Consider the following 13,502-nt stretch of genomic DNA (forward strand, 5'->3'; position numbering starts at 1 on the left):
CTTCTCTTGTATATCTAATTTTGCATAAAACGCTCACACACACACACAGGGATACAAAGATGGATGCGGGTATACCGTGTGATTCCTGTGAACAATGCAAGAAAAAAAAAATATCTCGGGAAAACACAACAGTAAGCTTTCTTCAGAAAGTCCATATAGTATATTACATATTGCTTCAATATCCCTATGTATCATCTTTTTTTTTCTCCATACAAACAGTGAGAGGAGGAGGAGGGGGAAATGAAATAACCCAACACAGAAACAGAGAGAGAGCAATGATGAGACAGTTCAACTGTGACCCGAGTCTCCAGCGGCTGCGCAGAGTTGAACAATGGATGCACCCATTCAATATTGTACACAAGTCATTATACAAATTTATACAGACAGCGGTGTAATGTACAAGAACGAGAACGGACGAAATCTAAGGCATTATGCTAGGGTTTGTAGCATTTCAAGGTTGCATCTTAGCTCTAAGAAATTGGCAGACAATACAAAAAGGGCATTTAAAGTTCTGCAAAACTTAAAAGTTAAGAGAGAAACCAAAAAAAATCATTTAGTGGGTCCAAAGCCTGGATATTTGTAAAGGGGCAAAAATTATTTATTTGCACCTGTCCTCATTATAAATGCTAAAAAAATGCATTGCTACCACATGGCTTTTAAATCTTTTTTTCAAAATGTTGACAATCTTTGGAAATTTGCAAAGGGCTCTGAATCATTCTTTTTTTTTTTAATGGCTCAAAAAGGCTTGTTTCTGCACGACTGTATGATACAATCAAAACAGCATTTATTTAAAAAAGTGTGATCTCCTGTAGGCCGTGTGCAGCAAAACAACCGCAGGACATCTGCAATGATGACAAGCAAAAAAAAAACATTAATGCAGACTTACTCTGTCCCGAAAGTTGATTTGCTACAGCTTCAAATTTCATGTAGAACTTAATTAAAAACAAAACAAAACAAACATCAGAAGCAACAATGGGCAACCTCCTGTAACTGTACAACACCATGTTGTCAACAGGTTGACATCACACGCCATCAGTCACATCCTTAGGCCTTAAATGACAATACATTCAGAATGATTCTCTTCCTGTTTTATGCTGCACCGTCTACATTAGACCCTGTTAAGTGACATCATCTTAAAATTTCTGGTTTTTCTGTGGACCTCAAAGCGTACTAACCGACAGGTCGTCTCTCACTATGAAAATAAAAGCTGGTAGAATTCAGAAATCCAATTGAAAAGGTGAGGATTATTTGGCTTGCTCCAAGTCTGTCCTGGGTTAAAATAGTTGATATAAAAAGTTTTGCTTTTTTTTTTTGTTGTTGTTGTTGAGGAAAATGTACTTTTTGAGGTTAGAGAAGATGACTTGCTTTAATTCTTGTGAAGGTCAAACCGAACCCCTCCTGGGGCACAAGAATAGCATGTCATTACTGAACACTTTATAGTTGAACTAACTGCCTGAGGTCATAAAATATGGCTAAGTGTCTGTCAGAGCAGGTCTCGTGAACCGTGCAGTCTTAACTCTGACCTCTGCTATAGGAGAGTGGCTGGAGGCAGAGAGGGCGTGTGTCAACAAGGGGATCACAAACTACTTCCCTCTACAAGGCCTCAGCCAATGCTGCATAATCTAACAGGAACGCTGTGGGTGGATGTAGACTTTCTTGGTACAAACTGCAATAAAAAACTGTGTTTAATACTGCATCCAAACGTGGAGCAAAAATGTGTCCTTTTTATTCAGGAAACTGTACAAAAATTACAAAAACAAAAACACAAAAAAACCCCAAGAGTTTCTCAAGTAATCGTTATTGCTTGTTTACATCACAACAGAACAGTTTGCACCTAGCAGCTTGTATGAAGCATTTTTCCACTCCAGACAACATAGAAAGCACACGTCTGTTATTTTTTTTTTTTTGAGTTATTGTATGGCTGTGTTGAAGTTGTCTTTTTTTTTCTTTCCTTTTTTTTTGTGGTGTTCTATGCTAAAGGCAGAGAAGCAAGCGATAATCTGTACACTGTATACACAGCACACCCCCTTACAACCCTTTCCTACCCCCCCACCCCTGTCTGCATCGTACCAGAACATCAGAACTTGAAAGCTCCCACTCCACTTCCCAAAAACAACTAAAGAGAAAAAAAAACAAACCCTGCTCTGCTTTAAGAGGCAGTTGTGACCAGACGGGGGAACCAAACCCTAAGGAATAAAATAAATAAGAAAGAAAATGTTTTACTTATTGTTATGTACAATCTCTGTAATTCATTTTTAAAACCATATATGATTTTGACATCTTCTTCTGAAACTACAGGACCAAAGCATAATCCATAATTCAGGTTAATAGAAGAATCTTCTCAGAAAGAATACAACCATTACTGTTAAAATTATAAAAAAAAAAAAAAAGTGCCTCTTTCACACTTTTAGAAATATTTTTTTCTCGTTGCTACTAGGATAAAGAATCATCTACAATAATTAAAATGAATCTATACAGAAAAATAAAACTTAATTTAATACACTATATAAACCTCTTGACTAAATTAGTCTAATCATACAAATCACCATTCCACTCAAACCATTCTTCTGCAGTGTTTTTCAAGATCAGTTTTTTCAACCATATCTTCATTCTACATCTTAATTCTCACAAGAAAAAAAAAGAACAAAACAAAACAAAAAAAACATCAACTAAAATAATAATAAAATAAAGAAACAGCAAAAAGGCAAAACCGGCTAAGTGTTTGAGCTCCATCCATAATTTGAACATAACTTGGAGTCTTTGCTGCCATTTTGGAACTATGTGGAAATGTCACAAACGTGAGAGAAAGGTAGGACATAAAAGAAGAAAGAAAAAAAAAAAAAATCAGTGTACGTCATTTTCTTGAGATGAGATTGTAAATGGCCGCTGTCCACTGAGAGGAATACATTCATCAGAGCAAGGGATCCCCACCCACTGCTGCCCCCTTAGGTCAGTGTCCCTCACCAGGAGGCCTACAGTAAGTCACACTACGGTGAATGCAGCTGGACAGGCAGACAGACTGGCTCATCACAAGGCTCTCCTCCAGGAGGGTTAGGCATGTTGTACAGAGATCCACAATCCTTCCCCAGGTCTCTTCACACTCCTGTGTCTGTTCAGGGCCGGGCTCCTCCGGGTGCTCGCCGAAGAGGTCCAGCTTGGGACAGACGGCCAACCTAGGCTGGGAAGACGGGGTCAGGGCACGGCCTGGCTGGTTCAAGGGGCAGTCGGTTGGTTACATGTTTGTACAATTTTTAAAGGGCCAACGTGCTCCTTGCACCAGCTGATCACTGAGGTTCAGAATAAGAGCTCCATGAGGGTCAACAGTATTTCTGCAGAAGAAAAACAACATGTTAAGTTAATCTAGCAGCAGAAGGGACTTGGTTAACTTGAACTTGAAGAACTTGTCTGAAGTAAATCAGCCACGTGTGCAAAAGACTATAAACAATTAGAAACCATATAGGAACACACCATCAGGCTTAAAACAAGTCAGTAGATTACAAAAGCCTGCACTAATGGCCAAACGGTAAATAATTGAAATTATCTGAGTGCCAATATATTTCTATAATCCTGGAAGGAGGATAAATCAAGTGACAGATATACTGGTATGTTACAACAGTCTGAAGTGCAGACAATCAAACAGCAGCATCTTGGTTAAATATTCATGGCCCTTTATTGGGCTTAAAAGCATCATGAGCAACATCAGTGCAGTCCACATACCAAGCTAACAATACCAAGGAGACAAAAGGAAGAAGGATTAACATGGCTGACATTAAATAATCACATGAAATGGGAGTGCTGACAAAGTGAAAATATTCATCAAAGTCTGACTTTTCACCTCTCACATTTTATTGCTGTCTCTGTGTGCGTCAGTTTGACAGGTCGGTGCCATACAGAGTCAAGTTTTCTTCTCTTGTTAAGCGAATGAGCTGATTAGTCTTAAGTCCAGACTGGCCAGTAACATATACAGTAACATCTATATAGTCTAAATGGTCTGGCTCTAAAGTGCCCACTGCTAATTACATCATTGTCCTCTAAGTTCATGTGAAGCATCAGAACTCCGGTTGAAGGAGTTACGTAAACTACTGAGTAAATTATTCACTAGCATGGCTGTTCAATAAGTGTACCCAAACACTTAGGGTCTTACAATAAGACAAACACACACATAAGAAGCCTGGAGTGGTGAGGAAGAAAGGCGGACCTTTTAGTTTTTCTTGGTCCCCCGATTACTGTGTAAGACTTTAAAAGGGGTCCAGTTTGTTACCCTCTAAAGGCTTAAACTGTCAAAGTGTGTTTGACTTATATTCCTAATGTAAACGAACACATGTAACGATGTTACTAGGCCACTCAAACACCTCTAATCTGGCCTGGCTGAATGATGCCCAACAGCGCAATGCTTGAAAACAGCTAATGTTTGGAAAAATTCCCATTTAAAGAATAAATGTGTCAGTGTTGTCCCAGTGTTTACCTGTTCTTGCCCCATGGAGGGCAGGCCGGGTGAGGGCCCTGAAGCCATGGACGTGACGCTCATCTGTCCGGCCATCTGGCCCATGCTGCTGGTTGCCATGTTGGTGGCCATGGAGACGTTGTTGAGGTTCATGCCATTGCCGTTGTACATGTTGCTGTTATTCTGCTGGGTGAACTGCGGTGACGCCTGCTGCTGCGAGAACATACTGGGGGAGAGGGGAGGAGAAGCAAAAATCAAGATTGGGTGATCTCAAACATTTTGCTAAAGGAGGACGAAAGAAAGCACACGTGTGGATATGTTCGACAATTCCAAGAAGCTATTTTGACTATTTTTATAGGAAGAAAATACATTCCTACTATTGTCATTACATATCGTGATTGCTTCAAACTTTTGGGAGGGGGTTGAGCTATAAGCAGTAGCTACACTAGATATTAGCAGTTCATGTGCCAATGGACAGCTAACCATCAATAAATAAAAGACATGATGAGTCTTTAACAGACATCAGATATCCTAGCAAAGTGTAAGTACACCGTATTTAAGGGTCTAATTCAGGCACTAAAGGGTTATTTAGGACCAAGTTCTATCCATCTTTACCTGTTGCCTCCCATGTTGCCCTGTGGCCAGCCGTTCATGTCAGGGGAACCCTGAAAAGCAGCGTTTCCTTGGCCTTGCTGCATCATTGGGGACTGTGTGTGGGCCATGCGGGGAGAAAGCAGGGGGCTCTGTGGTGTGCCGGGACCTCCAAAGCCTCCGTCTGCCTGTTGGCTCATACCTGTGGTGGACGCATCAAGACAGGTCAAGCACTCTGGACCTGCAAAGACTTTACTACACACCAATGTACTGAGTGGTAACATTCCATGTATTTACACAACCATGCCAACATGAAGATGAACATTTTGGCAGAGAATGAGCAACTCAGCAAGCACGATGATTAGTGTGACTGAAGACTGTCCATTCAAGATTATTGACAGGCAGTTACTACATTTCCTACATGCATGTAAAGGAAGGAAGTAGGAAGAAAGGGATTAAGGGGGTGGCTTGGGAGAAAAGGGAAAGAAAGAAGTAATGTCTAATGGAAGTTCTCACTCTGCACGAACCCACGGGCCAGAAGGAGTTAAGGATAAATGTCATAAACATGTCATTATACAAATGAGATTATCAGATTACGCCCGGATTATCGCCACACTGTCAGATTGACAGGCACAGCCTTGATTATTGCCCCGCCTACTCAGAATCAACAAAGAGTCAGATGTCAGTGTTTATCCTCAGTTATGCTTTCATTACTTTGCCCCTGGTGCCCTCTGGTGGAGCAAGAGTGTATGACCAGTACACCATTTTGGACAGTCAGACTATAGGATCACACTTCCAGACAACAACTCACATCAAATTAAGTCAAGTTATGAAATTGAAGAGTAAAATATGTGGTATGATTTGGATCATTCAATGACAGTTGATCAGCGCATAACATTACAGATCATGTGGTTGCCGCTGCTAAAAAAGCATGTGATGCTGTGCAACTATCAACACACAGACACAATGGCGCACACACACGCACTCACACACACACACAGGTTGTAAGGTGAAGTGTGTGGTAGGCTGGGGGTGTGGGAGCAGTACCTGAGTTGGGAAACTGAAAGGCACTGTGCTGAATTTGGGGGCTGAGTACGGCCCCGTACTGTCCGCCCATCATGTTTGTGTTTCCCATCATCATCTGTGAGGAGGAGGAGGAGGTGGAGGAAGAGGAGGAGGTGCCATGCAGGTGGAGCTGAGGGTTGGGGGGGAGAGAGGGCAGGCTGGGGGAGAGAGGGGAGGAGAAAGGACTGGTAGGGGGAGGTGGCGAGGCCAGGCCTGTACTGGTACCGTAGCTGGGCGGGTAGGGGAACTGCTGGGGGTTGGCCTGGGGGATCCTGGGGTTACTCATGCCTCCGGCGGCCATGTTGGGAGGCAGGTTGAGGCCCTGGGCCCTCATGGCCATGCTCCGCTGCTGCTGGACCTGCTGGGCCTGCTGGGCCTGCTGGGCTTGCTGCTGCCTCTGTCTCAAGTGATTACTCAGCAGCTCCCGCTGACGCTGTGCCAACATCTGAGCATTGATGGTCCCCTGGAAGTGTGAGCAAAATGATATGTAAGAACAGAAGACAGAAAAAGATCATAGATCTGTATTAAATATGTCTACAACATAAACACTGAAATCAAAACCTTACATTCACCAAAAGCCATCAGCGAACTAAAGACTACCTACAGTCATAACGTGTCTGTGTAGACAGATCGTTTGACTGCAGATATGACCTACCTGGTTCGGAGCACTGGCCCTAAGAGGTAGGTTCACATTTGACACACTACTCATCTGAGTCATCATTGGTTGACGGTTCTGGTGGGACGAGAAACAGAAAGAGGTTAACGTAAACAACACAGTCTAATGAAATGATATCTTTACATTTCTTTATTACTACATTTAAAAAAAAGGTTCCAGCTAGTAAAGAGTTAAAGAAATACAAAAATATATGAATTTGACTTAATTGAAATAATATAGATTCCACAGAAATGATTACATTAATTATTTAATTAATCTTTTCTGTGGCACAATTTCAGTGCAACCTTATGAATATTATTACAATAAATGCCATGAAAGTCCAGCAGGTGGCAGGTAGACCTAAATGTCCCGACTACTCCCTGTGCCAAAATGTCAACCTCAAGGATAATTACACAACTCCCAACACACAGTGACTGATCAAACAGCATGGTTGCGTAAGAACGATTAAAGAATCAATGGACGGTTTCCCTTCCAGCAGTGTCAGGACAGTGTAGAGGCAAATGTACCTGCTGTGACTGTAGCCGGTGCTGGAGCTGCAGTCGTAGTGTGTTGGGCTGGTTGGGGACGACGCCGGCGGGCCTGAGTCCGGGCCGGGCCTGCATCCTCATCATGGGGTAACCCGGCCGTGGACCCATCTGGCTAGATATGGGGTGGAAGCCTTGCTCTTGCATGGCAGCACTGGGGTAGCCCCTTTGGACCATGTGGGATGGTGGGGGAGCAAATTGTTGGGTGTACATCGGGGGCTTTTGGTCTATCATCATGGAGGGGTCCTGGGGGAACTGGTCTGGTTCCAGTGATTGGCTCTGAAACGGGGCGCAACAGAAACATATTTTAAGGGCCATAAAAAAAACAATGATAAAAAGTCACTAAAACCAGAACAAAACTAAACATTAATGTGATGATTCATGGATCTCACTTGTTCTACCAGAGCAGGGATCCCCAGAGCACGATCAATCTCCTCCAGGCCATCAAAATCTTTTAGTGCGGTGTAGAGCTGGGACATCAGGGCTCCCTCGTCGACTGCACTGCCCTCACCAGAGCTGATGCCCGTACTACACAGCAAGTCGTCCTGGGGTGCTGAGTGCACTGGCCTGAGCAGAGAGAAAACATGAAAGGTCATTAATATATTTTCCCAATGAGAGTAGTATAATAAGGAAATTTGCTAAGAGGCAGATTTTTTATTATTAGTAACGTAATGGTAATTAAGTATCTTACCTGGTCTGGTTTACGAAAGCTGTCTGGTCGATGGGCATCATGCTGTCTGGCCAGGGGGCTGTCTGGTTGGGTGGGGCCTGTTGTTGGGAGAAATGGTGGCCGGCCATACCAATATCCATATCAGGTTGAGCTGAATAGAGGGAAAACAATGCAGATTTAAAGCAGGGTTGTACATTCATTTCTTGAGCGCAGTACTAAAGTCAGCCACGGGGTGGCAACCTTTAACACTGAGCAGCAATAATATGATATGGGGGAGTTGAGGTCTTCTGTGCCTCACCAGTCTCTCTGCACCATAAGTTTTAGAAGGATTATGGGTGATAACTCAGTAAAGGTGAATCTATAAAAATTCAAATGCTTTGCAGGGGCTTATTGTCACGAGTCAGTCTGTTATCTACTACTGTCATCCATATGTCAAACTATGTAACCTGTGTTTTTATAGGGTACACTGAATTCTCACCATTTGCCATCAATGGGGACTGGAGCATCTGTCGGGGCCCTGGCTGGCTGTTAGGCCTCATGGGAGCACTGTTGGGCCCCATCCTGCCCTGCATGGCACCTTGCTGCCCAGGGCCGGATGATCCCAGAGGAGGGGCAGAGGCTGAACCCACCCAGCCCTCCTGTTGCTGCATGCCAGGCCTTGGACCACCTGGAGCCATCAGTCCTAGAGGAGCAAAGACAAGACAGGGAGATGAGAAATGGTGAGAAATGCCTCATGACAGATCTCGCTGAAATCCTCTGTCCCCATGATGCAATGGTGTGATATAAAGGGGAAAATCTATGTAGTAGTGGGGGATGTTTGAGGACTGCTAATATGTGGGAGTAACAGTGAAAGAAACGTGCCAGTGTGGGTGAGTAAATACTTCCTGTCACAGGAAGTGAGTCACTGTACCATGACATGATATGTCAGACACACAGAGGGAAATTGGTCTTTCCTCAGAATTTGGAAAGCAACAACAACTGCTAAAAAAACCAAACATGCAAAAGGGACGTAAATGTGCTTTATTAACTGTTTTTCAGTCGAGCTTAAGTAGAAATCACACATCAGAAAGACCTGAAATAATGACATTTACATGTAACAACAACAACCATAACTAGCTGAAATTAATTCTGTTATTTGTTGAGTTTAATGCTTTTATTTTGATAGCTACTATAAAGTGTTCAATGGCCAGAAAATTTGTTCTTTGGAAGCCGTTTTATTGTGTTTGATAACTCACTCATAAACATGCTGTTTACCAAGTTTTTTTTTGTGATCAGTATGTTTTCTAACCTTAGCACTGACTATGTAGAAAGGGCATTAATGTAATGTCAGTCAGAGCTTGTATCTTTGTTTGAACACACACTATTTTAACTGAAGTTCACTGAACAACAAAGATATCACCACACAAATTCAGACAATAACCGGACCACAAAAGCATAAGACCCACCTGTGTTGACCATACCAGCCTGGTTAGCCATCATGCCATGATTTCCCACCATGCCTTGCTGCTGTTGCTGCTGTATTAGAGTGTATGGGCTGGTGGCCCTTATGGGGTACTGTAACGAGGGCTGCTGGGGGGACACATTCATGTCCAGAGACACGCTCCTCACAGGCAGACCCCTGCCTGGCTGGCCTGGTCGGACACCTCCAAAGTCTGAAGACAGGAATAAACGTGTTTATCCATGTGCAACGATGGAAAAATCAATGAATAAAACAGTTTGATCAGTTTGAGAGCCACATATTTAAAACCGTATGGCCTCTGATGGGAGTGATTTTCGACATAATGTGGTTGGTAAGGGGAAAACCCCGGTGCGTGCTTTTATTTCCAAGTAAGTGTGCGCAAGTGTGCGACTCACTCGTTGGGCCCATGCCAGTCCCGATGCCCCTGTGTGGCTGCTGTGCTGTCATGGCAGGACTGGTCTCGGACATCTGCAGGATGTCATTGATGATGTTCTGCTTGTCCATGGGACTGGGCAATGAGACGGGCCGCGGCTCACAGAAGAGCTGGGGCTGAGCACTCTGGAGGTCATTCAGGATGTCATCCAGCTCTGACGACTATAAAGAGCAGAGAGGAAAAGGCAAAGTGTGAAAACAAGAAACAGATGAGCCACTTAGGACTCTATTTAGAAAGCAATTGCTGCTTCACCTGCAGACACACAAACACACATTTACATGTGACAGGCATTCACATTTACTGGGAGCAAACCAAGTCTGTAAACACTACAACACTTGCATGAGGAGCCTTTATCTGGGAGATGGGAACAGCAGGCTTGGCCTTGTTTATAATACAGCAGTAACCCCAGGATAAAACCACTTACCATCAAATCTAGGCCACCTTTCACTTTGACTTAACTTATCAGACATGTACTACTCCTCACTTCACGACTGGTGTTTTCAAACTACAACTGCGCCTGTTCCAATTTTTAAAGTCCACATATTTAAGAATATCACATCGATTTGAACGTCATTTTTTTGTCCCCACTGAAAACAAAAAAAAACAGCAAAGACAGAAAAGACGAGGCTACTGAAGCTGCTTTCTGCTGAGTAACATGGGCAGCAGGAGTTTAGTTGTTGCCAAAGTTTAAATTGCTCTGTGCCCCCCTACAGCAAACAGCTGGACTGAGCCTGCCCAATACAGCCCGAGGCTGCATTCATACACAGCTGGGCTTTGGACTATCTGACCGGTTTTTGTTTAGTTTTTCACACAACTATCTTAAACAAAGACAAGGCCATGCTGGGATCTGGTTTCACTTGCTGAACTGAAGAATTGCTTCGACTATGACAGATGAATCTCTTGGAAGCTGTTTTTTTTGTTGTTGTTTGTTTTAGTCCACTTTCTTTGACACACAGGGGGTGGACAAAATAACAGCTACGCCTATGTAGTCTAACACAAAGAAGACATTTTTCACAGAAAAGTGGAATTGTAATTTAACAAAAAACCCCAAAAACAAACAAACATTAAATGCAGCATTATTGTATTAATCTTTTCACTGACAGGCAAAAAACTAAAAACTAAATCATAGGTTGGTCAAAATTGAACAGAAACATCAACATAGGTGACCATAGTTCTTCTTAGAGAGGCCTGGGGGACTTTGGGTAAATAAGTTGCACTGGCTCCAACCGGCCACGAGAGTGCAGCACACTTGGAATCACTGACAGCTCCTGATCGTGACATACTGTACAGCAGGAAAACAGCACACCAGCCACTGTGTCGATGTTGTACTGTAATGACGTGAGGCACGTCTGTGAGGCATGTGAATGCCACTAAAGGCTGCAGGGCTGCCAAAAAACGTTGGTTGGGTAATGTTAAGTAGCCAAGGACTAACTAAGGACTAAAGCCTGCATGTGCTGTAAAGACCTTCTGGATCCTCCACCTTCAGAAGATTCTGTTATAAAAGCACTGCACAACGCTGATCACTCTGAACAGCAGACAAGCATACAGGATATGTGGGAGAGCTAGAGAGAAGCAAAGTGAGGGGTGGGGTGGTGGTAGTGGTGGTGGTGGTGGTGGGAGAGAGAAAAGCCCTAATGAGGTCAGGAATGATGTAATGCTCCTGTATGCTCTCAGTTTGCTTTTTTTTTCTTCCTCCTCTCCAATTCGCTCTCCTCCCACTTTCTATTCTCTCGTCTTCTCTAGTTGCTTTTACCCTTAATGGGTCCTATTTCTATCAATCCCTGTTACTCTCTCCTTTCAACGCATGGCAGTGCATGTAATGCAATCCATGTCCTTTTTTCTGCACCTCGGGCTGCTATATTGTATTTGGTTAAAACTGCATGGATTTGTGAGGCCAAATTACCATAATCAAATATTTAGTCTCAAGCCATGTCCCGTCTTTACGGTAAGTTCTTCATGTCAGAGCGATATTCTCACTGGAAGAGCAGCTAAGGACACATACTGTGCACGACAAGATGTAGTTTGTTTAAAGGGTATACGTGCATATTTAAAAAGCCTGTATGTTTTTCTTCTCAGAGATTTATCCCCACACCCAACAGACAAATAAGAATTGCTTCCTAGTTGGAGAAAAATGAGTAAAACTAAAAACGTAACTATTCGGTCCTCTTAAATTGTGGTCACTTAATTTTAAAAATATACTTTGCATCCTGGATTTTAACAATGTTTAATACAAAAGAACTAGGACTTAAATCCATCTGGGACTTAAACCGAACATGTGTGTAAATGAGCGAGTTGTCAACATTATTAAATGATAAACCTTCTAATCTTTAATTCATGCACAGTACGTGCCCTAATGTCAATGTGGCATTATGGGCGGTAGCACCGCTGTGCCTCTCTGACCTAACCCATGCCATTTTTATAGGAAAGGGAACTGAGAAACAGGTTGGGTAAAGCAGAACTACCACTGTCAAGTAAGGCGAAAAGAAATGTCATATCAACCCAGACATGTGCTGGCCTTTTGTCAGCTAAAAATAAGAACTTAACAAAAACAACTAAACTAGTCACCACCTGAAAGAGCTGAAACTGCATTTTTTTAAGTCACAAGCACAGCTGCAATAAGTGCAATCCTTCCATACTGCGATATCTGAAGGTTAACTGCCATGTTGGGAGTATAGAGAGTACTTCTTCTTCCTTCTTTGCTGTTTATTATTATGCCGTGAATCTGATTACATAATTTGAAATTATACGTATCACTGATTTGTTCTCTGTGTCATATCTTGAGGCTTTGGGTGGCATCAAAACGGGAAGTTAAACCAAGCACATCAACAAAGTTGCAACACACTGAAGGGTTGTGTTTTAATGCCAGGACTGGTTAAGAAGAGAGAAATTCTTTTTTTATACTGACGTATTTGCCAATAACACAAGCTCTCATTCTTTCCTGATGGCAGCGCCTACTCTTCACATAATGATAGAGGATCAATTATTCTTCTAATGTTTCTGACAGCTAGTGTAATAACCCCTCCTCTGTGCTTCAGAGGATTACTGGCTCACCGGTTTGTAAAAACTCTTCACATATACAGTACAAAAGGACCTGTGTGATGTCTTAGACGGTACGTATATTTGCCTATGAGTGAGCACCAAAGGAAATGACATGTCTTAACTTGCAGTTCGACGCTGTATTATCTTTATATAAAAATAGTATTCAAGCCAGCAGAAGGAAAACAGAAGGATTGGACAGTATAGGAGGAGATAACTTCATTGTTCTTTTTTACCTGCTCGCTCATATTCAGGGTCACGGGGGTGGGGGTAATTGTTAACTACATCTGTCTTATAGTTTATAAATAAAAATACTCAATATTAGGCATAGATGCCAAAGCAATGAACAACTCACGCAACCACATAATCTATGACATTTGCTTAATTTGACAGTTCTGATTGCTAATAAAATATATATGTTTCACGCCATGTCATAATACGGTGTAGAATGAAGATAAACTAAATTAAGTATGTGCATTAAAATAAGGAAACTTCTTTAATGGAAACCGCTTGAGTAGACGGCGTGTTTAGATGACACTGTTTGCAATAACCACAGGAACACACAATTGAAAGACATAGATAATCCTGCCTCCCATTGTGCCAT

General features: G+C 42.5%; 1 protein-coding gene across 4 annotated transcripts in view; it reads right to left on the reverse strand.

Moving 5' to 3' along the window:
• Positions 1-663: 663 nt before the first annotated feature.
• Positions 664-13,502, reverse strand: part of ncoa2 (nuclear receptor coactivator 2) — a 53,342-nt gene continuing 40,503 nt past the window's right edge. For 2 of the 4 annotated variants that reach the window (XM_010733967.3, XM_019258546.2), the window contains exons 12-22: positions 9,825-10,023; positions 9,416-9,622; positions 8,449-8,652; positions 7,992-8,121; positions 7,693-7,867; positions 7,283-7,579; positions 6,756-6,833; positions 6,083-6,563; positions 5,060-5,237; positions 4,466-4,670; positions 664-3,329 (exon numbers count right to left, since the gene is read on the reverse strand). In XM_010733967.3, the coding sequence (XP_010732269.2) occupies positions 3,318-3,329; positions 4,466-4,670; positions 5,060-5,237; positions 6,083-6,563; positions 6,756-6,833; positions 7,283-7,579; positions 7,693-7,867; positions 7,992-8,121; positions 8,449-8,652; positions 9,416-9,622; positions 9,825-10,023 (2,166 nt within the window). In that variant the 3' untranslated portion in view covers positions 664-3,317. The remainder of the gene's footprint in view (positions 3,330-4,465; positions 4,671-5,059; positions 5,238-6,082; positions 6,564-6,755; positions 6,834-7,282; positions 7,580-7,692; positions 7,868-7,991; positions 8,122-8,448; positions 8,653-9,415; positions 9,623-9,824; positions 10,024-13,502) is intronic. The other 2 variants (XM_027274062.1, XM_010733976.3) reach the window with 2 other exon arrangements.

Source organism: Larimichthys crocea, chromosome XXIII (assembly GCF_000972845.2).
Source record: "Larimichthys crocea isolate SSNF chromosome XXIII, L_crocea_2.0, whole genome shotgun sequence".
Taxonomy (NCBI): Eukaryota; Metazoa; Chordata; class Actinopteri; family Sciaenidae; genus Larimichthys; species Larimichthys crocea.